Source organism: Anastrepha ludens, chromosome 4 (assembly GCF_028408465.1).
Source record: "Anastrepha ludens isolate Willacy chromosome 4, idAnaLude1.1, whole genome shotgun sequence".
Taxonomy (NCBI): domain Eukaryota; kingdom Metazoa; phylum Arthropoda; class Insecta; order Diptera; family Tephritidae; genus Anastrepha; species Anastrepha ludens.
This window is the reverse complement of record NC_071500.1, coordinates 68,320,044-68,346,207: the sequence shown is the minus strand read 5'-3', so window position 1 is coordinate 68,346,207 and position 26,164 is coordinate 68,320,044. Positions and strand designations below refer to the sequence as shown.

The 26,164-nt window shown below is 35.7% G+C and overlaps 1 protein-coding gene across 6 annotated transcripts in view; it reads right to left on the bottom strand.

Moving 5' to 3' along the window:
* Positions 1-26,164, bottom strand: part of LOC128859677 (solute carrier organic anion transporter family member 74D) — a 146,358-nt gene that overhangs the window by 1,113 nt on the left and 119,081 nt on the right. For 5 of the 6 annotated variants that reach the window (XM_054096682.1, XM_054096679.1, XM_054096683.1 and 2 more), the window contains 6 exons: positions 8,168-9,884; positions 6,611-7,090; positions 6,168-6,531; positions 5,920-6,101; positions 3,506-3,667; positions 59-235 (listed from right to left, as the gene is read on the bottom strand). In XM_054096682.1, the coding sequence (XP_053952657.1) occupies positions 59-235; positions 3,506-3,667; positions 5,920-6,101; positions 6,168-6,531; positions 6,611-7,090; positions 8,168-9,473 (2,671 nt within the window). In that variant the 5' untranslated portion in view covers positions 9,474-9,884. Of the gene's footprint in view, positions 1-58; positions 236-3,505; positions 3,668-5,919; positions 6,102-6,167; positions 6,532-6,610; positions 7,091-8,167; positions 9,885-13,091; positions 13,440-26,164 lie in introns of those variants that run through there. The other variant, XM_054096684.1, reaches the window with a different exon arrangement.

Here is a 26,164-nt window from a genome sequence, read left to right as displayed (position 1 = left end):
AAAAAAAAAAAAATATTTATAATTACATACATAAGAATAAATCCAAACATATTCTTACCCAAAAAGTAATGTCTAAACGTATCAGCATCGTACAGGGAACAGGCTCCATGCTTGCCGCACACCGTCTTCCAAATGAGACACGCCGAATCGACAACGGCGCCATAAATAATCGGACAAGGAACATTACCGAATAGACCAATAGCTGATTGTATGATGCCCATAGCCATGGCTTTATCTGTGTATTCAAATAAAATAAATTTTGTTATATTTAATTGAGCATTAAGTCGATATAACACATGGGCTGAAAAGTCCCGGGCCTAACACATAGATGGCACTAGTTTTATTGCATTCACCTCCTCTTCAGTTAGTACTAGCCTTAAAGAGACAGCTGTTAAAATTTTATGATATTCTATTCATTAGTTCTTGAGTTATTGCGCTAAGAGTGACGCTATTTTTGTCATTTTCAAAACCAAATAACATCAACAAGAATTTCGTGTTTTAATTGTACACTGCTTCTTGATGGAGAAAAATACCGTTCAAGTGAAGCAATGACTAGAAAAGTGTTATGGGGACTCCGCTCTATCAGAAACAACCATTAAACGATGCTTTGCTGACTTCAAACGTGTTCGTAGCAAAACCGATAATGCACAACGTATTGGAGGCAAATGAGGCAGTATCACCAGAATACATAAAAACCCCCCACAAAATCGTTTTGAATGATCGAAAAGTGAAGTTGCGTGAGTTAGCTGACATCGTAAAGATATCCAAAGAACGCGTTGGCTTTATATTGCATGAGCAGTTGACTATGAGAAAGTTCTGTTCAAAGTGGGTGCCGCGTTCGCTCACTGTTGACCGAAAACCAAGGCAGCTCACCGTGTCACAAGTCAATCAAAACAATGGCAAAACTACATGAATTGAACTTCGATTTGCTCCCACATCCACCGTATTCGCCAGATTTGGCTCCCAGCGACTACTGGCAGTTCGCAGACCTACAAAAACAAAAAAAATGCTTACTGGTAAGAAATTTCGCTGTTCTTGATGAAAATTACGTTGATGAATAAAGGTAATTTTGAAGAAAAAATGTGCTTTCTTTGTTAGACCTGGCTTCGTTGGTGTGTTGAAGTGGTGATTCATCCAGAATCCAACTAGCGCTTTCGCCCCATTTTGTTGCCACATCCTCGCTACCAACTTGATTAATGTTATTTACGGCTTGACTATTACCAGTCTGTGCTGTTCAAGAACCTTATTAGGTTGTTGACTTCTAAACCAGCAAGTTGTTCGAGACTCCCTTCCATAAGGCAGAGCATTCACAGAAGATATGGAAAACCGTTTCCTTTTTTCTGGTTATTTACAACTGTGACAATGTGTGTTGTGAGGGATGTCCATTTTGGCCGCATGTTATGCCAGTTATGACTGCCGTGAGTCTCTAAGCGTCCCGTCGTTTCATGTTTATCAATAAAGAATACTTAGTTTGAAGGTCCCATCTTCTTCCTAGCATACGTTTCAATATTTAATTTCCAGCTACCCCTAAGAGTCCAGAATTACCCCTAAGTACTTTGGTCTGGGTGAAAGTGAGAGAGTTTGTGGATTAATATTTGGTAGGGGAAAATTGCGACTTTTTAGCTCATGTGTTAACATACACATTTAATTTAAATAACAACGAAAGCTAAAAACAGAAGCAGCTAGTGCCGCATCATTTCCAATTAGTTTTCATATTGTACTCTAATATACGAGTAAAAGGCTAATAGGTACGAGGCTAATAAATAATAATAATAACAACAGCAATAATTTTATTTAATAAAAAAAAAAAAAAATAATATTATAATACATTTTTTAAGTGCCCTTCGTTTGTTTTTCCGTTTATTGTGAAGTGAGAATTGGTACAATTCTAAAATGATGCATAAGGTTGAAATTATTATGCTGATTTTGTAATTTTATTTTTAAATAATAGATGCTGAGTTTACGACAAATTATTAAAAAAACAGGATATGGAAAAATAAATAGCTTTATGTGTATGGATGTCGGGATTATGCTCGCTTATACCCGCCTCTGTAAAATATGAATTTACTGAAGGTGTCCATAAGGCGCGAATGTAAAAGCTTTAGCAAGCAATCGGATCAAATTCAACTATTGTTGAAATGATTTATTTTATTATATTATATGTCCTCCGCGGCTATGAGTTAGATGGTTCATTCGATCAGCCCAACTTTGGACTACTTTTCCCAATGAACGTACCGAACACACACAGGAATTGAAATTTCCTTTAATTTGACAGTTTTGGTAGCAGTTTTAGTTAGAGTTTTACGTCACTTCAACTTTAGAGCTGGCTCTAAGCAAAAAATACGACTCTAACTCGACAATGACTAAGGTAAAATATATGGGGGTGGTTCAATAAAAACCCGTGTTTGGTGATTGAGGGCGTTCCTGAGGGAAGTTGGTGTTAGCATCGTGTGCTGCCATCTATCAAACGACGGAAAAACAAATTTCAGACTGATTGATAGGTTAGTTTGGATTTGGCAGCTATTCGAGTAAGACGTGTTTCGTGATTTTCGCTAAGATGAAAAAAACAGTATCGTTCGGTAATTTGCTTTTTGTTTTTAGATGGCAAAACATTCTAGGAGATTAAAGCAAAGTAGGATGCTGCCTATGGGGACGGCTCGCAATCTATAACCGCAGTTAGATATTGGTTCAACGAATTTAAACGTGGGCGAATAACCGTTTTTGATGAGGAGCGACCAGGACGCCCGGCAGATAGGCTTATAGAGGAAATCATTCAAAAAGTCAACGATAAGATTCTCGCTGATCGACGAACGAAAGTGCGCGAAGGAATAGAGGCCATAGGTGTGTCGACCGGAACGGTAATTAATATTTTACATGATAACTTGACGATGAAAAATTTGTCGGCACGATGGGTGAAGCGATTGCTCACAAGCAATAACAGCGGCTATTAACTTCGAAGTAGTGTTTGGAGCAATTTAAGCGAGTTCCGAAGGAATATTTGTGTCGTGTTGTTGCCGTTGATGAAACCTGGATTCATCATTACACACCAGAAACTAAGCAACAATCAAAACAATGAATTTCTTCCGGTGAATCTGCTCCAAAGAAGGCGAAGAGAGTGCCATCGACCGACAAGGCCTTGGCGACGATTTTTGGGAGCGGCGTCATCCTCATGGATTTTTTAGAAAAAGGAAGAACGATCACTGGACGATACTAAAAATAGTTATTGGACAGCTTTCACAAAAAATTGAAGGAGGCACGGCCGCATTTGGCGAAAAAGAAAGTACTGTTTTACCACAATAATGAATGCACGCAGAAAAAATCAATGCCCTAATCGAAGTTGGGGTTGAACATTTTATTGACGTTTTTAATACTTATTTTATTACTTGCTCGATAACTACAAAATGAATGAAGAGTATGGGAAATAAACATAAAAAAAAAAAAAATAGAATAATAGAGTAAAATTGCTTTAGATTGAAATACATTTGTATACATTTTTTCCACATACCTTTTGGATGGGTGCATCGCATCACCAGTAACATGCTGCCCACCTCTGACGTCGAATGCATAAACACACAAACGGCAAATATTAAAATGAAGAACACGAAATTCTTGCAATTGCTATCACAGTATCCGTTGACCGCTTGGTACGGTTGAGGGTTCCTTAAAGCTGTAAGTACAGATAAACACGCGCACGCAACAGAAAGTTGGTTTGGGGGAGGGGGAGAAGAAAGAAGAGAAGAGAAGAAAAATGGGGTAGGTTATGTGACAGTGACTCGAGGAAATGGGCAAATAAATAATTTATATGAAAAAACAAATGAAATGCAAAAATTAATGAAATACATGTAAAGCAATGCAAGTAAAAGTGTGAATGTTTCTATGTATAAGAATGTGCTTCCGTATATTGTTGAAAAGTTGTAAATAAGTAAACGAATTTATAATTAGTATGCAATACAGGTCAAACTTTTTTTAAATACTTCAAACCTTCCCTGCCTCGTTATCGCCTCCGAGAAGTCCGAAGTAGATATAAAATTTGGCGAAAAACTCTGTTTTCTAATGAGGGTTGTCTATCAGCAGCTAGGTCAATTAAAAAATTACCACATCTATGGATCAGAGAACCCGCATGTGATTGCTGTGAAGCAAATGCATTTACACAGAAACATATCTGCTGTCGGTGGCATCATTGGATAATTTTTTTCGAAATTTCAGCGGGAAGCGCTATTTTGATCAACAATAAATGCTACAGGGCTATGGTACCAACTGTTTTGCCATTCAAAGCTATGTTTCAGCAGGATAGTGCACCTTAGTACACAAACCAGGAAACAATTCAACTGTTGTCTTCTTGGAGTTGTATGACCTCCTTTTTGTTGGGTGTGAAAATCACATTATTCGTAAGATGAAATGAGAATTCGTATTCTACGGATAGTGGGAACTCTTACTCTTTCTAATAATATATATATATATACATGTATATATATATTAGGTTGGTTCAAACAGGTTTTTGTTTTGTTAATGCTACCTTCTAAATTTGTTCTATAGCAAAAAAAGGGAGACACCAATTTTGCAGTATTTATCTTTTTAATACCATATTTACCCGTATAACCAACGCTTTGAAAAACACACTTCTTCATAAATTTGGTTATCCTCTTTAAATTTTTCTTCATAATTGTCTAAAAAATTATACCCATATTTAAAAAAACAAACAACTTATAATAATAATTTGAACTATTTTTGATAGACTATGAAAAATCGCAAAGTTTAAAAAATGATAAAAAAATAAAGAAAAAATGTAAATGTATAAACATGTGTTACCTTACGTTTAACCGCCTGTTATCGCCTGTTAAGTATGCAGCAAGTTTTTGTTTATCATTTCATTTCCCGAGCAGATCGCCACTTATTAAATGGTAAACTCAAAGCATTTAGTAAGTAATAACTTAAGATAACATAAGTAATTACCTACCCAATGCTTAAAGCGTACACTCTGTGCATACTACAGGCATACCAAGTGTTCCAACGCGTCGCATCAACAAGCTCTTCCAATACATTTACAAAAAGGTGCTTAGCCATGGCACACTGATGTGTGCTGACAAACCTTGTGAGCTATAGAGCTCAAATAAATAAACACGTAAATGAGTTCTCTCAGAACTCAACTCCTACTCCTCGGTTCCTCCACTTTCCCTAAAGCTAAGCAATATGTTTGTTTTATTTTTGGCCCAAGAAATTTATAATAATTGTTTAAATTATTTATTGCTGACTCTTGTTGCTGAAAAAACTTAGTTTTATTATTTTTCCTCGAAATTTTGTTTTTTTAGGGTCCTAATAAAAAGAGTTTAAATTACTTTCTTTAACCAAATCATAGGGTAGGGAAATTGTGAAGGGATATTAAAAGGGAGATTAAATAATATCGATCTGTATATGTTGTATATCAAATTTATGCAGAAATGCATTTTTCCTATAGGAATTCAATTATAATTTTCAAACCATTACGGATGAATATTAATAAAAAGAAAACAAGTTAAAATAGGGGTCTCATTTTTTTCGCCATAGAACAAATTTTGTGGGTAGCATCAAGAAAAACATGTCTAGTATATAGTATATGTATATTTACATATAGTATAAGTAGCTAGTAAAATAGGCTTTTTTGTCGGGATGAGAAAGAGCAAAACTTTAGTTTGTCTTCTAATTATTGTTCTGGGTACCTAAAAGTAGATAAATTCCACGTAACATCATATTTTTGGATTTGTTCTCGAGTGTAACTGAGAGGGGTGGTTCAAAATGTTAGATACATAGGCGATATATGGATTAAAACGAAATGCATATGTAGGTATGAACGTAGTGGTGTAAAAAATGACGTATACGATATGGGCAGTCAGGTAGAACGTCTGTGTAAATGGAGTGAATAAATAACATATTCAAACTTACAATCTGGAATGCATGTACAGTTACTGAATACGGTGCGATTATCGCTTTCGCGCATCGACGTTGCTCCACATCCAGCATGACAGGTGGATATGTATATACGTCCATCCGCGCCACAAATGGGCGCGAAATTCTCTTTATCACAGGAACAATTGAGGTCACATGCTGCTTCGATCATGGCCGAGCTGTAATTTAGTTAAATATTTTAGGCAAACTCGTAAATTTCAAGGCTTATAATGCTTAGTACTCACTCATTGCTCGTGCCAGTCTTGTAACCGGCAAAGTCGCTCATGCTACATCCTACAAACATCAGTACGACCATGCCTGCTGCATAAAAGAGCGCTGTAAATGCAATCCAAGCGGCTACTGCTCGAGCCGACGGCTTTAATTTTAATATGACTAAGCCGGATATAACAATGCCCACACCCATGACAAGTATGCCACAAAAGGCGGCAATCATGTTGGCATCGTAGGTGGTTAAACGGAACTGTGTTTCGAGGTATTTTGGTAGAAAAGTATAGAGCCCTGCAATCGGCAGTAGATGGAAGACGCACGAAGCGGTACGAAACATTAGAATGTCGTTGCTCAGTTGACGGCGTACCGTTTTTGGGAAATCTTTGATATGAAATGGGAGATAATAATTAATAATTTAATTCATGAATATTTATTATTACTTCAAATGGATATAGCTGACCTCTCAGTTTTGGTTTTTCATCCACCTCTGTAGTTGCTACAGCCTCTTCGGCACCTTCTCCTTTGGCCTCGCCTGCATTGATTTTTCTTTTACCGCGCAGTTGCTTTGGGAATGAGAACATTGCGATGGATGATAGCATCATTAAGCTACCAATTCCAACTGGACCCAGCCACCAAGCACCAATCCAACGCGGATCGCTTGGGTCGAAACCCGGATTTGAAAAATTTACGTACCATCGTGTGCAGAACGAACCCACTATAAAACCAGAAGCAGGTCCCAAAATGCGCACACCAATCGTTATGGCCATATACATTGGTGACTGTTTGCTAGCCACATTATCATCTATGTACGGTATGCCGAGTGTTGCCACGGCTGTCTGTCCAATACCGGAGCTCAGGAGACTAGCAAAAAAGATGCACAGCACAATAACGGTAATTTTAGAGTGTGAAGCTTGTTCCAATTTTTGATCTTCGTCGCATTCTGGGGAGAAATGAAGGATTAAAGTAAACTTGTTTCTAATTAGTAAAATATTTGTTGGAAACTAGTGCTTTCATTAATCTATAAACACAGCCGTTTGGCAAGCGATCACCAGAAATTTACGCTACGCTGAAAATACTCTCAAAATTGGCATTTACCATACCTTTGGAAAAATTCTGCATAATGGTTCATCAATAGCTAGCCATAAACCCTTTTTTATTTTGTATTAAGGTAAGTCAAGCTAGATTAGACCGGCTGAAGTACCTGCTACCGGCTGAAGTAGACTGCAACAGTTCTTTGAAGAAGTGCTTTCCCGAAATATGAAGTACAAATTTATAGCTCCTGAAAAAAATGTTGTGCGGAACACCGAGCAAATAACCTCAGTGAGTTCTCCAGTGAGTGAGAACCTGTATGAACAGTTTGGTGTACCTTTTATTATCAGGAGTTCGAGCTTTTTCATTTTCTTAAGGATGAGAAGTAAGGAAACGCGGGAATACTTTATAATTTAGAGCCGATGTGTAACGGACCGTCTTAGACGCTTTTTTTGCAGACGCCAAAATTTCAGTTGACGTGCCTTTATAAAATGTTTTATTCCAAAGTAGATTACAAATTAAATGCCAAGCGTATTCTTTAGAATCAGGTCACTACTGATATAGGAAACTGTTTTCTACTTAAATGTTTCTAAGAACTCTCTACAGGTGCATATAAATCTATAAAAGAAAAGACCCGAGTTTATACGCCATCTTCTAAGGATGGTGGACTTTTAGGCCTTTATAGGAAGCTTAAAAAAATTCACAATAACTTTCTTTCGAGGCATTTATGAATGTATATTGGGATATAGTAATTTTCCCGAATTTTTGGGCAGGCGGAAATTCGATATATGTTCACAGCGGCATTCTTACACCATATGTGTCTCAAATAATCTCATAATGAAGACAAATTCAGAATACTTTCATACATTTATGAATTTAGTATAAGTAAAATTTTAGGGTTTCTTTAAATTGTTTTTCATAAAGTGAGTTTTCTGTAGGTTGAATTTCTGTTGCGTTTTAGTTTTGCGAATATATAAAGGATACTTACCCGAATTGGAATTTGTCGCATTCTGTCCCGGTATGCACAGATTCATATCATGTGGACTTTTCACAGTAGTCAGTAACGCACTTATGCTTCCCTCCAAAACATTCCCACTTGTTGCATTTACTGTATCATTAATTCCATGCAGTCCGTAACTGCTATGCAACATTTGTCTATTTAAGGAGCGCAACGCTGCATTACCACCGTTACCGCCATTGCTTAATGTGTCGAGAGATTGCATCAGTTGTTTACCGAATATAAAGTGTGGCAATGAGCAAGCAAAGGCTGCGATGGAGAATAACACCATGCCACAAGCAATCCAACGTGGCCGATGGCCACGTCCAGCGAAGTAGGTTAGCAGCATAGCAGTACTAATTTGACCCATCTCACTAGCGCTTAGCAAAAAACCCGTTGTTTTGGATTTGATTTGAAATAGTTTCTCTATGGTTGTGATCACTGACACGAAATATGTCATATACATGCCCTGCAGGATGTAGGCGAGCAAAAAAACTATCATAAAAACATTGGTGGAAGCGAAGTTACGTGCCCATTTTGGCCGACAGCCGAACAGACCACAACCTGGAGCTTGCCGATCGATATTACTTAGCTCGGAATCTGAGTCCGACTCATCTGGCTCACGCGGCCGAGTATGCTTCTGTGTGTATAGACCGGTAAGCGGGTCTTGTTCGTCGTATTTGTCTGATACGCCTAGGCCAATGCCATTCTTGCCGTTCATAAGCGAACCATTATTGTTGCCCTGGTGATTGACTGGACAATGAAGTAGACCGTTTTTGAGATTATTTATTTTTTCGGCATCCTTCCACTCGTTGTTGTTGCTCGTCGATGTGGCATATATCACAGTTGTGGCATCAGCTCGGGCTTCATTCGCCTCCTGGTCAACCACATTACCAGCTTCACTTACTATTACGTTCTCACTACCAACTGTGTTGCCATCAACAGTGGCACTGCCATTGCCATTAATTAGAGCAGTGCTACCCGTGCCATTGGTATTAGCCAGTAGTGGTGTCCAGGCTTGAGTAGAGTCACGACGTGTACCATTCTGATAACTATTTATAGCGATGACATTGCCATGACCATTATGCAATGGTGTTCCATTCAGAGAGGCATCACCATTAGTCCCATGGTGTTTGTACCCATTTTCCGAACGTCCATTTGTTAAGGTCACGTTGGGCGTAGTCACTGGGATATTTACTGTTGGGCTATCTTTTATTTGGCGTTGTGGTGATTGGAATTTTTTCATTTGTGGATTTGCCGTGGAATCGACATCATTAGCATAGGATGATGGATTCATATTAAATGGTGGTGATGGTGATGGTTGGTCTGAAGAAAGTGAGCACGGAAAAAGAGTAGGCAGGGGTGCCTTTTACTGCAGGGGTTCCTACTGAAAGTTGAGCCTTGCTATGGATGTCGTATGCGAATGGAATTTTCTATGATATTACTACATTTTTCTATATGCGCTTACAATTTCAAAGTAGTGTTAATGGCACTAAGGTACCTGCAGCACAACTCTATTTGCTTATTGTTGATACTTCTGTATATCGTTTGTGTCGTTTGTTGAGTTTGTTAGTGGCTTTGCCGTGCGTCTGGCAGTATTTTTTTTTTCGGCAGAAATAGTTATTTATAATATTTTGTAGCTTATCGAGGTAGCTGTAAAGTTGAAGGTTTGTAGAACTTGAAGTTGCTAGTTTTTATATGGCAGTGTCTGGAAAGATAGAGTTAAAAATGGTTAGTTATTTTAATTAAGTCTTACACAATATAAATATAATATTATATAATATAAATTTAATATAACAAGGTAAAGTTAGATTTAGATTTCACTCGATAGATTTCCCCAGTTCTATCACAGTTCTATTCAACATCATATCAACATCCTGATCTTTACGCGAATCTAATCAGAATATAAGGAACTTGATTGTGTGCTCGATGTCGATTTCTCGTGCACTCATCTACGTCCACATTTCCCGAAAAACCACTATGTTCCAACGCTCAATATTCATATAATCCGCTGCTCTTTCCCTATTTCCTTTCTAGCCAAGTACAGCATCCCACTGTTAAACCATCCACCTTATTCACAGTCGTGGCTATTGAACAAAAGTGCTGCACCAAAATTTACACAAAATTAAATTTGAACATTTGTCCTGGAATATCCTTAAAGAAAAATTAAATATTTCGCCCACAAAAATATGCATTTTAATAGCTGCATTTTTTATTTTTATTAAAAAAAAATATCGTTCATGTTTAACCCAACCATACTTGTATAAATAAAATTTTCAAACTTTACACCAAATTTAGAAAACATCAACAATTTTGCATCTAAATTTTGATTTTATTAATTTCAATTTCTAGAAAACTTTTGGGTAAGAAGTGATAGGGCTTAAAAAAATTTAGTACAATAAATGCAAGCTTTAAGCGGCTTAAAATTCGCTTTCCTATATGAAAAAAGCAAATTGGTATTTAGCCCACAGAATTAACTGGAATGTTGATACAAGAATTTCGTGTTTAAAAGCTATGTGTAATACTTACATCCATTTCAGTAAAAAATACAGAACAAATTTTCAAACTTGGTAAATTTTGAAAATGGGTGTATCCACCGCCCACATAATAAATTTTGTAGTTCCCAAAGCACAAATAACATTACTGTAATCCAATCGTTCAGATTTGGTTTCTATTTGAATTTTTCCAATTGGATTTTGTGTATAGAATTACTCGTACGCTAGATGAGTTGAGGTAGCAGAACGGATTGGGACTGCACCTTTTTGATTGTTTAGGTTTTTTGTTCCATATAATAGACGGTGAAAGGTAGGTGAAATGGTTGAAGTGTCAGTTTGACACTCCTCAAGTAGCACTAAAGCGTCGTTTTGATTAAAACGGACATAGAAATAATATAGCTTTTGAGATAGTTATTATATATTATATAGTGCAAATAATAACAACAGGCAACAAAACTAAAAAAATCCGATCCCAAACTGCCAAATTTTTTTTATTATGTGCTTTGATATCCCAACCACGGAAATCGATAATAAAATTCAATGATACGAGAACTATTTTTTTAAGGGGATGGTCTAGAAATATCAAAAAATCGTTTTTTGTTTTTCCAATATTTCGAAAGTATGGTATCTTAAGAATGTACTGTTTTCATGCGGAAACTCCTAATATTATAGCTTCTACAGTCCATTAACTAGGTAGAGAGCCGTCCGCACGCTCCTGTACCTCAAACTCATTTATTTCGACTTTTTTTGGCCTGGTGTTATTAAGAAAAACAAAAAACTATTAAACGAATCGTCTGAAATTTTAATATGTTGTTCACAACACCAATGGCTATCGCCCGTAAAAGAATCATATTATTATTTCGTATACATTTGATTAAAAAACTGATAAAAATCCGATTTTTAGAGTGTCAAATTCAAAACCGCGCAATTTTGTCAATTTTTTTTTTGTTCTAGTAGCGGGACATAGCTACAATCATACTGATTAATAATTTTTTTTGGTTTTTGTGTTTCAGATAAATAGAAGAGCCAAAATGGAGAACACCGTCTAGGTCCAATTTTTCGGTATGGTCAACTTCAACGCCATTTTTAAATTGTTAAAATTAAAAAAAAAATTATTTTTTGTATGTAAAAGAAGTTAAATAAAAAGCCTAAAAAATTTAAAAATCATATTTCATTTTTTTATTGTAAAAAAAATTCCTGAAAATACCCTAAATTTTCGAACGCTAGACTCCCGGTACCCTTTAATTTTTTCGAGGTTTGAAGAAGGCAATACATGGCTCGCTTAACTGATTATGATGATTAATATGCTAATCGATAGAAATAGGATAGGAACAATAGGCTTCAGTTCATGCCATAAACATTTTAAGTGGTGTGGCAAAAGTTTTGATGAATCTTCACAATTCTTTCTAACCAAATAAAAAAACTGTTGCCAAAAAAAAAGTCAGGTTTTCTTTTCTTCATACATACTTACATTTAGATCACATATTAATGTTGAGCTCTCACTCAAAATAATCCACCTAACCATAATAAAATTAAAGCAGTTTGGTGAATTTATAAGAATTTGCTAAAATATTGTATTCTGGTACTTCAAATGAAAGTTGAGTTAACTCATCGAAATTCGGAATTTGTGTTACTTCGTATTAAAACTGGGCAAAATAGGCTATGCAATCAAGACAACTTTCCAAATAACTATAATTTGCAGAAAAACAAAATAACTTTATTAAAACTATAGACTACTAAATATGATATAAAAAAACCAATCAAAGAAAGAAATACGATTTTATAAAAATGTGTTAAAAATGGGCCTGCTACTTTATACTTTTAATTACGCATAACAAAAGTGCACTCAAACAAAAGTCAACGAAATATGGGAATAAATTTGAACATTTTCTGATTGCTTTTGACCTGGCAGTTCGGAATAAGAATTCATGTTTAGTTAGATCTTAGTAACAAAAAGAAGAATATGAAGGTTGAATGTATACCTAGTCACTCGTATTAAGGTACTGATTTTCGTCTAATGGGGCAGATGGATTTAACACATAGCTAACTCAGCGCCTTAATAAAGATTTCAGAATGTAAAATAATAGGAAAACGTATAGTTTTGGTGCCGATTCCGGTTTTCATCGTTCGTTTGCAAAAACTTAAGTATATTCTATAAATTAAACCGTAATTATCTCGCTGAAATATTGCAGTCGCCAAATTTCTTTACAATTACGGAGAGATAGCAGAAAATATGGAGCAAATGAACCATTTTAAGGTCAATAGATAACAAATACTAATTCAAGATCGTGATAAAAATCACATAAATGATTCTATTCTACTACTAACTATTTATATAACATATTGTATGTGCACTATTACATGCACTTGAACCAATACCATTGGATTTCACTTTCGTTTTCAACTAAAATTACATTTACCAATTTTATTTGCGATAATTTTACTGCATTTTTTATACCACCAGGCTTTAGCTATTTTTTATCACTGCGATTTCACTTTCAATACAAATGTGGCCTTGAATTTCAACTATTTTTATTCGTGTATGTGTGCTTCTAGTATGCACGCTTATAAACATATGCTCATATACATATAAATATGCACGACTGTATAGTTTTATTGGTGTGCCAATTGATTGCTTGCTACGAATGTAGGTAATGGGGTGACTTCAATTGTTATCAGTTGATTTCGGTTGTTGATAACAATATTCAAAATAATTTTTTAAATTGTATTTTCGGCTTTTGATAATATTGCATTATTGCTGCACACACTACACGTCCAGTGGCACCGAAGGCAAAACTTTGACTAAATTTTGTGAAATGTTCCAAAAAATGCACAAACGCAATTGTAATCGTAGCAAACAAAAAAACAACAAAAGAAAAAAGTCACAGTACATACCTACTCAAATTTTTTATCAGTGCAGTGCAGTCATTCACAGCCACAGTCTCAACGTCAATATTGATACAGCTTGCAAAAAACGACAAATAAGATTCGGCAGTCCACAATAATAACAATAATAAGATGAATTTTAGTGTGTATATAATTTAAATGTATGCATATAATATGTGCATGTGTATGGTTGTAACACAAAACCCTGCAGGGAAAATCTGACGTGGCATGATTTTCGACCTAACACGATGTCGCCAATTTCGAACTATCGAGCTACAGACGGTGCCAGTTGTTGTTGTAGTAGCACAAAGCATTTGCCATACACTTTTATGGAATTCTGCTGGGAAGACAATTTTTGGCCGGATATAAATCCAGGTGGTGCAGGTAATATAGAACCGACTGTGGTGGAAACTCATAGAGACACCTGCCTTTAAGGGTTATATATGTACAGTTAAAATTTTCAAAAAATCAATTTTTTTATTTTATTTTCTTAATGTACATATATTTAAGAATACACAGAGAAAATTTAATATCGAGGCCGAAATTTTGGTCAAAAATAGATTTTTTTTAGAAACCGTCACTTTGTCAAAAAAATTATTTTGCTTATTCGTTCGATTTATTACTAGCTTTAGCATTACTTTAACAAAATCTGTTTGGTTTTTTAATTGCAGAGGATCCAGTTCAGAGATGTAGTGGTCACGGCAAAACGTCTTTTTTGAGAGGAGCTCCCGGAGATCAGATGTAGCTCTTTTCCAAATAAATATTTTTACTAACACTAAGCCTTTAAATACAGTTAAAAGATAACATTATATGTGTACACATTTTTAGATCAATAAATCTAAAAGTTTTCTCAGAAAAAATTCTGGAAAATTTGTTTTTTCATAGTACGAAAGTCAAAGCCGAAATGTAAATGCCATCTGGTTTTGCGTGTAAATTTGCTGGTTTGAGTTGTCTTGAAAGATGGGACCTGTTTCCGAATACATTTAGTTGTTGTGTCTCATTTGAGTTTTATTGTAATATTTTTTTTGACGACATGGGTAAAAATTCAATCGACCTAAACGGCAATTAAGTATTCGCCTCCATTTTCTAAAGGGGTTTCCAATAAGGGCGGGTAGATGTTGAAATGGAATAAAATGGCGTTTGCTGTGTGGCACGTAGCACCGTCCTGCTGGAACCACATGTCGTCTAGGTTCATATTATTCAATATGGACCATAAGAAATTGGAAGGGCCACCACGTCTACCGAAAAATGGGCGCAATGCGCGCAACGTTTGATGATGATTTGACATAAGCAACTGAATAATAAACAAAAGATTTGACAGATGTCACCAAAACAAAATGGCTGCCACAGGGCGCCAAAATCGATCCGCGCCAATTGAAAAACGTTTGCGTTAATGAACACTCGTTTTGATAATAAAGTTTTATCATTTGAACGTGCTGTTCAACCGTGCAGCTTGCCATGATGATTTGGCATAAACAACTGAATAATAAACAAAAGATTTGACAGATGTCACCAAAACAAAATGGCTGCCACAGGGCGCCAAAATCGACCCGCGCCAATTGAAAAACCCTTTATTATACCCATCAGACTATATTTGTCAACTAGACGTGTGGTATTGAAGTTACCTTAAGATAAAATTGTTAAAAATTAAATTACTTAAAAATTTTTTCTAAATTACCTTAAAACAAAGTGCCTTAAAAAGTTAAAATACATTTAAGTAAAATATACCTACAAAATTGTACAACTTTAGAGAATAGTGAGAGCGAGCGAGGCATTTAGCACTTCTTAGGGCATTTACCTATTTAGAACAGAGAAGAAACGCGAACTAGTCGGAATTCTAAATTCACTAGAAGCAAACCAGTAATAAGGGATTTTCCTGCAGGGTTTTCCCAATTAGGAACACATTTACATAGCCATACCAGTAAACGCAATTTTCAGACGAGAATTCAATGTCAGGGTAAAAAGGTACAGCGAATGAGCGAATGGAAGCCGTATGCTAAATTGACGATTTTTGGTAACGTTAAGAGTATTTAATAAGCCGGAGAAAAGCAAAAATAATACATTTTGATGAGTTTGATACAAATTAAGTAGTGTGAGCTTGCAAATTTTGAGATTTTTACTTCAGATAATTGGATATACATACATACATTCATGTGTACATATGTATTTTTGCAATTTATGTTTCTGAAATTTTTTACCGATTTCGTATATTTTAATAAAAATACTGGGCCACAGAACCGTGTTTGGCCAAGCAATAAATCCTCTAATATTCCTAAAGCCTCCTCTCGAAGCGATGAATCGGAAAGTGTAAAAACTGTAAAGATGTCGTTCGGATATGTAATATGTGCAGTTGCAAAAATTGCTGTAACTGCACGCAATTGTCGTAATTTGCTGCGTTTATTTTATGGTAAACGCAGCTCTATTGCATTCGGGAGCCCAATGTTGCACATATCTAAACATCTAGGCAATATATAATTTAATCTTTTTGTCGTAAGGAGATAGTTGCTAGGAGCTACGTTTGATAGTTAATGTGGACTTTAATTTAGTTGCATTGCAAAAAAATAAATTATCTAATTATTTCAGCATAATCGCGTGCAAGTGCTAATACATTCATGCAAAAAAAGACATAAATTGTATAGAGTAAAAGTATATTAAATGATTATCAACTAGTACTAAACTAATAACATTATATACTACATAAGTTGAAATAAATTTTGTTAAAAATTGGTTTGTAATTTATGACAAAAAAATTTTATTTTCACTTATTGCTTTCCTTAATACAGGCTTACGAATTTTAAAATTGTCGCAATTTTTAAAAGTCTGCTGAAAGTTCAATTGTCGACTATAAATGCAGAACGATATAACAAATACACATGTAAGCTTTTCACAACGATGTGCTAGGAAGTGTCGACTGCACCCACTACACACTTTGAAACTTGTCTACATTCGACATTGACATCTACTACACTCCGCATCCATTTTTCGATAGTTCCAAACTAACATAATATCTACAAACCATAGGTTAACTGGCGCCGCTTATGCTGTTGATGGGGAAGAGCTTTCTCTTACTTATATATATATTTATTATATATAATTGGATTTTACTATTATTTGTGGTGTGCGTCTTGATGTTGTTCCACAAATGGAGGGACGTACAGTTTCAAGCCGACTCCGAACGGCAGATATTTTTATGACGAGTTTTTTCATAGCAGAAATACACTCGGAGGTTTGTCATTGCCTGCCGAGGGGCGACAGCTATTAGAAAAATGTTTTTATTAATTTTGGTGTTTCACCGAGTTTCGAACCAACGTTCTCTCTGTGAATTCCGAAAGGTAATCGCGCACCAACCCATTCGACTACGGCGGCCGCCTGCGTCTTGATGTTTTCGCATAAATGGAGGGATCTGCAGTTTTGGGCCGACTTCGAATGGAAAGTAGTGTTTCTGAGGAGCTTTTTCAGGGCAGCAATACACTCGGAGGTTTGCGATTGTTTGCCGAGGTTTTCGATTATTTTTCTACTTTCTAATTTTTCTATTATTTGGTGTTAGAGTACTTGGAACGGGTAAAACCATATCATATATATGTTACTTTCTGCATCAGTTGTAGAAAAATTGAAAAATTTGTGTGAATGTGCATACATTTTTGTTGAAATAAGTAATTTTTAAGGTTTATTCTTTTGTTTTTATTGTTTGTTTTCGGTGTCAGTTTAATTCATACGAGCAAAATACTGTCAAATTGCCACTATGGGGCCTATCGCAATTAGTATCTAACTGCTAGGGAAAGTTCTGTGTGAATTATTTTAATAATAAATATTGAATTACCAAATAAACCATTTTGTTAAATAAAAAAATATATGTATTTATTATAATGCGTGGAAGGGTAGTGTGGAATATGAAAACTGCTGAATAATATTGATATAAGATGAATAATATTTAATATCGTTAGCACAAATTTTTGATTATTATAAAAAATATTAGGAAGTCTTTGTACAGAAAATTCGTATTTATATTCATATTCAAATAGCTGTCTGCAAGCACTATCGTGACTAGGAACCAAGGCGAATCTATTAAAGGTGGTTTGGTAAATCAGCTGATTTGTTTTTTTTTTTTCTTTCGCTGTGTCCATGTGGCTGTCAGCACAGAATAAAAAAAGGCGAATTAGTTTTTTGTTTTATACTTTTCTAATACTTTGCCATGACAATCAAACGTACAAAGCATTGTTGTTGGTCTATTGCCACCACTTTTAATAAATGCGCTGGAACTCTCCAGTCTTAATTGTGACGCAAGTGACAGTTCGAATCGTTTCGTTATTTGGCGTTTACCCGGGACAGTTTTGCAAGGACAATAACAATACATTCACACTTTTTACTAATCGTTTGCTCTTTTTTACTAATACATTTACAATGATTTGACAATATTGATCAATTCGGCGCCGTTTCCTTGCAATTAGCGAAGGAGTAGAAGTCAGAGCAAGCAATTTGCACGAAACGACACTAAACTAACAGCGCTTGCTTAAAAGTGGATTGTATTTATAACTGTTGTTCTCTATTTTTACAACTAATACATATTTTCAATTGCCTTCAGAACATTGTCCTATGTAAACCCATGGTTACGTTCCGTTTGGCCCATTAAACTCAGCGATTGAGTCATTGCATGACTACTGCTTTGGCGAAGAAATACTATACATATGTCCAACTTTCGACTTTGCCACTATTGTACTCTAAAGACAGATCCCACTATTCGTGCCATGAGTAGCGAAGTGGTTCTCACTCATGGAAATCGTACTAATTCTGAGCCAGAGAATTATTTCATTAGTGGAGGTTTTTCCTGTAGGGTTATTACCTGCTTGAATTTTTGTTTGTCAGAATGCTAAGGGTGTGTACGTGATACTGATAATTAAATTTTCGTTATCAAGGGTCGCCATGGTGTGCATGTGTTCTTTACAAGATTTGCTGTATTGGCGTTGCATTTTTTATTTCTGGAAGCCAGCGTTTTTGAAATGCGCGTTAAAATGTGTGTTTTCATTTCATCGCATGCAGTTAAACTATAATTAAATGTTACAAGAAATGATTTAAGCTTAGCTATAAGAAATGTGAATTTAAAAAATTAAAATTATGTTTCATCGAAATATTCAGCTCCTATCAGCTGGGTTGGTAAATTTGCCTACCTATGCCAGAACTACGATTGTCTCGTAGTTTGACTTTGATTTGCTTGGCTTGAAAAATGGAATTTAATGATTATAATATGAAAGCTTATAATTAAAAATATAAAGAGAGAAATGGCTGAAACACAGACAAACAACAGACTTAATACCTAATCAAAACAGTGTATATTTCAAAAACACGTATGGTGGTCGTGACTTAGTTTTACTTTATCTATGTATAATATATTTAATATATATGAAATATAAAAATTAATGTAAAAATGGTATGGCTCCTGATGTTTGAAAGGAGAGTTCTGCGAAAACTCTTTCGCGTGATATGTGATAAAGGCGAATGGCGAAAGCGCTACAATCATGAACTCAAAAAACTGTACTACCCGTCTGTAATAATCATAATAATGATCAACAGACTGAGATGGGCAAGTCACATGTTATGGGCTAATACCGACTACCCTAAAACAGATATAAAAAAAGGTGTCGCCCGCTGCTCTTACGGAATGTCGGTGTAGAGGAAGACGCAGGTTTTTTGGGATTTCGGGATAATTTAATACTATATAAGTTAAAAGTTTCATGAACAACTTGGAAAGGATCCTAGATCTAGTTTTTATTAGTGATATTTTAAGCTACGTATAATATTTCTGAATGCTTTTCTCCTATAGTGTGTGATAAGCATCCAAATACCCTCGTCGGTTCTTGATCACATACTATCTTTTTACTTTGTAGCTTGTGACTTTGATATGATTAATACCCTTTTAATGCAATACGAATGGGATAGTTTATTGTCCTGCTCTGACATTTCTAGCTACTGTCATATTTTTAAAACTTTAATGTTTGAATTTTGCTTAAATAATATTTCGGTTATAAAGAAACTAGCCTGAAAAAGCTAAAAAATATTAGAAATAAATTCTGAACAGAAATTAAATTATCTTCAGGTTATTTTTTTCTCGCTAACTTTCGACGCTACACAAAAGATTTTAATTGCTTCGACAAATTTCTTCACAGCAACTATACCACCTTGATCTAGAAGTTCGCGTAATATATTCAGAAAATTCAAAATACAAGTTTATTTCTCGAAAGTAATATTATCGCCTTTAAAGTACCCCACCCACTGTCAAGCACTTACGCCACCTAGTGATTTTTGATTCGATCAAACAGAAAAAAAAAAATTGCAGGGAAACATCTCAGGGGAATTTGTTGGCTGTTGGATCGTATTCGTTCCATTCTTGGTCAGAAATACACAAACAATTACGGCTCCTCGCAAAGCTGCTTTATATGTATATATGTATATATAATTGGCGCGTACGCCCTTTTTAGGTGTTTGGCCGAACTCCTATATGTGGTGTGGGTCTTGATTTTGTTCCACAAATGAAGGGACCTACAATTTCAAGTCGACTCCGAACGGCACATATTTTTTATGAGGAGCTTTTTCGTGGCAGAAATACACTCGGAGGTTTGCTGGTTTGCCTGCCGAGGGGTGACCGCTATTAGAAAAAAACTTTTTCTTCATTTTTGGTCTCTCACCGAGATTCGAACCTGCATACATTCTCTCTGAACTCCGAATGTTAGTCACGCACTAACACATTCGGCTATGGCGGCTGCGACGGTGCGTTATCATGGTGTAAAATCCACGAGCTATTTTCCCACAAATCCTCAACGTGGTTTTTTAAGTCTTGGTTCATTAGGATCTCTCCACTCAATCGCCTTATATCTGGATTGCTGGCATTCGTAAATCAAAGTTTCGAGTAATGATGCGTTTGATAAATGTTGGATCGGATTCAGTCTTGAGAATAATGTCTTTGGCGATATCAACGCGATACCTTTTTGCATGCAATTCAGGTTCTTTGGGACCAATTTTGCAGCAATACGGCGCAAACCCAAATCATTAATTAAAATATCCTGAATGGATCCATAAGCCATGTTAAAGACCTGTGCAAACTCTCTGAATGTTAATTTGTCCTAAATGATCAACTTTTCTTTCATTTTATTCAGATTTTCATCATTACGTTTCGATGGCGACGGCCTGCCACCTTGAGGCTCTCACGATCCCTTCTGAAGCATTCATGCCACTCGTAAACGACTGTTATTTTTAGAGTATCATTACCGGAACAGTTTCCTAACATATCTAATGATTTCGCACCATTGAACCCATTTTAACCCAAAACAGTTAACAGTTTTTCAGTTCCAGTTTTGCAGTTGATGATAGTTATTGCAGGCATTAACAGTCTTAAGGCGTGTGTGAAAATGCATATTGACGGACTTTCATTATTCATGTATTTTGTTAAAAAATTGCCCTGTTAATTTTACCCTTTTACAAATTTTTGAAATTTTTCATTGTTTTCTGGAATTTTCACAAATAATAGGAAATTTGAATCTATTAGCCCAATTCACAACTGAGACAGCAAAATTATAGATATATGTATTTCGAAGCTATCTAATGTGTCGAAACTCTTTGAGAGTATCATTAAACTCTCTTTCAGAGTATAGTCAAATTCTCTACAGTTTTGGATCATGGTGCTTTTAGTGAAGACGTTTTTTCTGATGGACTTCAGGAACGTGTCGCATTGGATATAATAACGAGCAAGAGGAGTTCTTACAAAGTGAAAATGTCGTGCGGTTTGTTAAATAGCAGTGCCTCCGATGGCAGAATACCAGATGAAAGTTTATGGTACGAGGATGATCACCTAGTACATACATATACATATATAAATACATATATAAGCATAAATACTACATAATGGAGGGATTTGTTGTTTTACGTCGAACCCGGTTTCGAACCTGGACCAACCGAATAGTAAATAAGCACAAACCATTCGGCTGCGGCGGCCTCTAAGTTGCATAAACAAAAATCCAAGGTGAGTATGGTCACAGAGAAAATGGAGAAGCGAAAATAAGAGAAGGCTCTAAGCTTGGCCATAGTTGGCAGTGATGAGTAAAGTTCCTTGACATTTTGCACTAATGCAGCAACAGTGGCGTTAACGTTACTGACAACTATTGTATATGAGAACAACAATTGCCATAAGAAAAGTTGTGTATGCATATTATCTATATATATAAGTTCGTACATACTTACATATATACATACATACATATTAACACGTTCAGCAGAAGATGGGCAGCAACAGAGGTGTATTAAGTTTGTTTAACTGCGATGACAAGTACATATGCACATACACACATGCATCATCATCATACCCACATCTTGTGATGCTGTTGTTTTTGTAGTTGCAATACTGGGCTTCGCTTGTTTTGACTATTATTTTTTGGCAATAATTCCTTTTTATTCATTTATGTTTTCAGACCACTTTTAGCCTTTTTTGAGATTCACATGCAACTAATCGTCAAAAAATGCAACCACAGTCCCGCAGTATTAGCAGCGACCATGACAATATTGGCAAACTAAAAATGCTGTTGTTCTGCTCATGGTTGTGTTTTGCAAGAGCCAGTGTTCTTCAACCTGTGCGTTTGATAATAACCAAAGATGCTGTGGTAATGATGATGTCGTTGGCTTTGTTTTTTCTTCTTTGTTTGGTAAGAGATCATTCACTTTGGAGCAATTTTATCCGCTTTTGTTTTACACAGAGTGGCATGGTTGACGTACATAGCAGTCGCTTGGCAAGAAACAATTGCATGAAGCTAAAAGATCGAGTAGTGGATGCATCCGCAGTAGTAGCAGAGTTTTTTCAACGTAATGTATGCGTACAAATGTTCTTATATATGTATGTCATGCATGCATACATACTCAATATATAGGAGGTATGTATTTTGGTGTTGCTGGCGAATTTTGAATGTTCTGAATTGCTGTTGTTGCTGCCGTTTCTGCCACCACTGCACTTTCAATTGACAGCTTTGCCTCTTCCGTTTCAGTCACTGTTTGCTAAGGTTTGCTTTGGGTTTTTATTGCTATGTTGTTGTTCTTTCGGTGCAGGTAAAGCACATTGAACTCAGCAAGTGGTTGGTGGTATTTTTGTTTGTGTTAGTTTGCTTTTGGGTTTCTCTTGGACGACAACTCGTTTGTTTGCTCGCCCTTTGGTTCTTTCGCCCATAGGTAGTTAGGCTGTTCGGTAGCCTCTTATTGTTTTGCACCTCCTATCGTTTTCTTTTACTTCATGTTGCAAAATGAATTGCATAACCTTATGTTTTCGGTAATTTTCATTAAATATTTAGGCCTTATGTTGGAGGTTTTTTTGAGAACAACTCTTAAGATATGAATCTACGTGAATTTTTACTTAAAGCGTCTGGATGAAGCTTGGGTCTATCACTACGATCCTAAACCAAAACGAGAGGATAAAGCGGGGTGACACTTTTCGTCGTCTTCGCAACGAGTTGGTGTTCAGAAATTGGCCAAGAAGTTGTTAGCACCAGTTTTTTGGGATGTGAAAGTTACTTGGAAATTAGTAAAACATTAAATTCGATCATTATTGTAACTTGGTAAATCAGCTGAAGGAAGAAATTCGTGAAAAAAAAGATCCAGTTTGCAAAAGAAAAAAATTATTTTTCACCAGGACAATGCACCGTGCCATAAGAGCCAATAAGTTTGACATTAGCTATAATCTATGAATTAAAGTTGGCATCTGTTTTCAGACGAAAAAATAAAAAAGTTTATGTGTGGCATGGAACCTCTAGGAGCTTCTGGTGCGTCATTAAAAATGTGTGGCCTTCATACATCACAACATCAGATTTGCCCATTCTGATTGTCAATCAATCAGGCCACATGTTAACTGAAAAGGTCTAAATTGAGTGTTTGGCCCAACTGTAGCAGGGATTCAAGTCAATATGTTGAAAACAACACAAGCATACGAATTATACAAATAATTTCAACCCCGCCGTTCCGTGGTTGATGATTTGCCTCCACGGCTGCGACTGACAAAAGCGTCGAGTAAAAAAGATCATCATGTGAACATCGGTTAAAAAACAACTGATATTCGCTACTTGCCCCACATCTATCACATGACCATTTCATACCGTTGGAATTGATACTTTTACCTGTTTCTGGTGTCGGCACAAAGTATCAGGTATATTTAAGTATCGAGTAAAAATCTGGAGTTATAAAAATCAGGCAAGGTTTTGTTTTTAATTATTACTCTTGAACGAATGCGAATTAATTCATTTTCATTTCTTATTTCAATTTCACAAAGGAAAATGGACAAAAATTAGCATTTTTATGTTCAGTATAATATAATATAATATTACTTTAAAAAATCGTCCTCCCAACTGAGGTACAAAAAGACCATTTTTCTAAATATTTTAATGGTAAGCGGTTTCATTTCTATGTACCCAAATTTCCGGCTTTCAAGAGGGGGCTTTCGCATGGGAGAGAGTTTTTTAGGATATTGGAGGGATTGCAAAATATCAACTTTCCAAAAACCATTGCACTCAGAAGATACAAGAAAAGTAAATACGAAAAAACAACGGAAACTGAAATTTACATGCCTTACTTTGATAAGAGGGGATGTGTTTATGACAAGTGATAGCCTAGTCGAATCGACAAAAAGTGACTTCGCTGTAACAGCTGATTTGCTTATTTTTTAGCGATTTGCTGGTTGGAATATTTAAGTGTATTGCTTGCTTCTTTATTGTTCCCTTACTTCTTTGCTTACCTTCTTATTCAAATTTTCACTTTCGAAGGACGAAATTGCAAAAATAAAATACTTGTAAAAGCAGTTTTTGCTCTAGCGAAAGCACTTTCTGTGAATTCACTTTCAACTGATAGTTATACCGTTTTTATATAGTTAATACCGAAAAGAACGACCGATACCAGGACCAAACTAAAAAAAAAATATCGAGTATATATCGTCCCCTTAGTATAACAATAGCCTATGTGCTCATAGGCTATTATTTTTTTATTGAATTTTTGGATTCTCCATCGTCGATTTTATATGTACTCAAAATTTTGTCAAATTCTAGTTCCACAAAGTGGGTCAAAACGTCAGTCAAAAAATAATAAATATTTACAGACATAACGAGATTTGAGTGAGAGCTACTTTCGACAAAAAGTTTGAAATTCATTTTCTCAAAACATCAAACAATTTATAGGCTGTTTTAATATATTACTAAGGGGACGATATAAGAATTATCTGCTTACGAGAATTTACTTGCAAGTACAGGCATCAGAGCAGTACAAAAAATTTCACACTGCCTTATTGGAAGCGGTACCCTTAAGATTATGGCCAGAAATATATACGACATTTTTTACACATAGCAGAAAATTGCCGAATACGCAAAACACTTGTCTTATTTATGTCTCTCACAAACAAACTATGTATGCTTTATTGCTAAAACGTCAACATATCTTCGAGACGAGTTTACCAACATAAAACAAAATTATATTCGAAATTCGAATGTACGTAGCTTTTTTTGAGCACTCCTCGTATACAAAATAGTTTTCATTTTTGACTATTAAAGGATATTCCCCACTATAAATGATAATTACGACATATAAATTAACTATTTTTAAGCTCGTGCAGCTATTTTTTATGGAAATTAAATATCAGCTAACAAATTTTGAGGATTACGCTTATATTTGATATACAAGATGAAGTATTCGATACACTGTTTTGCGTGATCTAAAAGCTTTTCGAAGGAGTGTTTCAGGTCATTGGCCGGAATGTCCTTAAGGATGTCGGTAAAAGCCCTTTGGATGGCCTCTACGGACGCAAACCGTCTTCCTTTCACAGAGAGCCGGATCAGGCGAATACGGTGAGTGGTTGATGGTTAAAATGCGATTTCTAGTCAAAAAATCAGTCCAAGAGTGGATCGATGGGATGGTGCATAATCATGCAATAAGCGCCTGCTTCCCTCTTCGCGGTATTCAGGGCGAATTTGACGAATTCGATGCAACAAACGCTTCAAAACGGCAATGTATAAAATTGCATTGAGGGTTTGGCTCATTGGGACGAGTTCTTGTGGACAATTCCCTTGGAATCGTAAAAACAAATGAGCATCGACTTGATTTTTGATTTCTCCAAACGCGTTTTTTTGTGTGGTGGCTCATTTGGGACCTTCTATTCAGCATTTTGACGCTAAGTTTCAGGTTCATGTTAGAAACACCACGTTTCATCACCAGTTACAATGTTTTAAAGGAAGTTCTCGACTTTTCTCGCCTCTTTAATGAGGTCTTTCGAATGTTGAGGTCTGAGCAATTTTTGGTCCTCAATTAATGATGAATTATGTCTTCATGACCATCTCTGAAACATGTAAACCACTCATGAACTCTGGCACGAAAGAAACAATCATCGCCATAAACTTTTTTCATCAATTCAAATGTTTCGGTAAACGTTTTATTGATCTTAAAACAAAATTTGATATTAGCTCTTTGTTCGAAACTTATTTTTGTACCGATGACACAAAGATAACTGTGCTTCCACCAAGCTTTTACTGGAAGTCAGCTAGGAATGTAACTTCCAACGCACTAACTCACTAAAATGATGGCGCCATCAAAAAAATGTTTA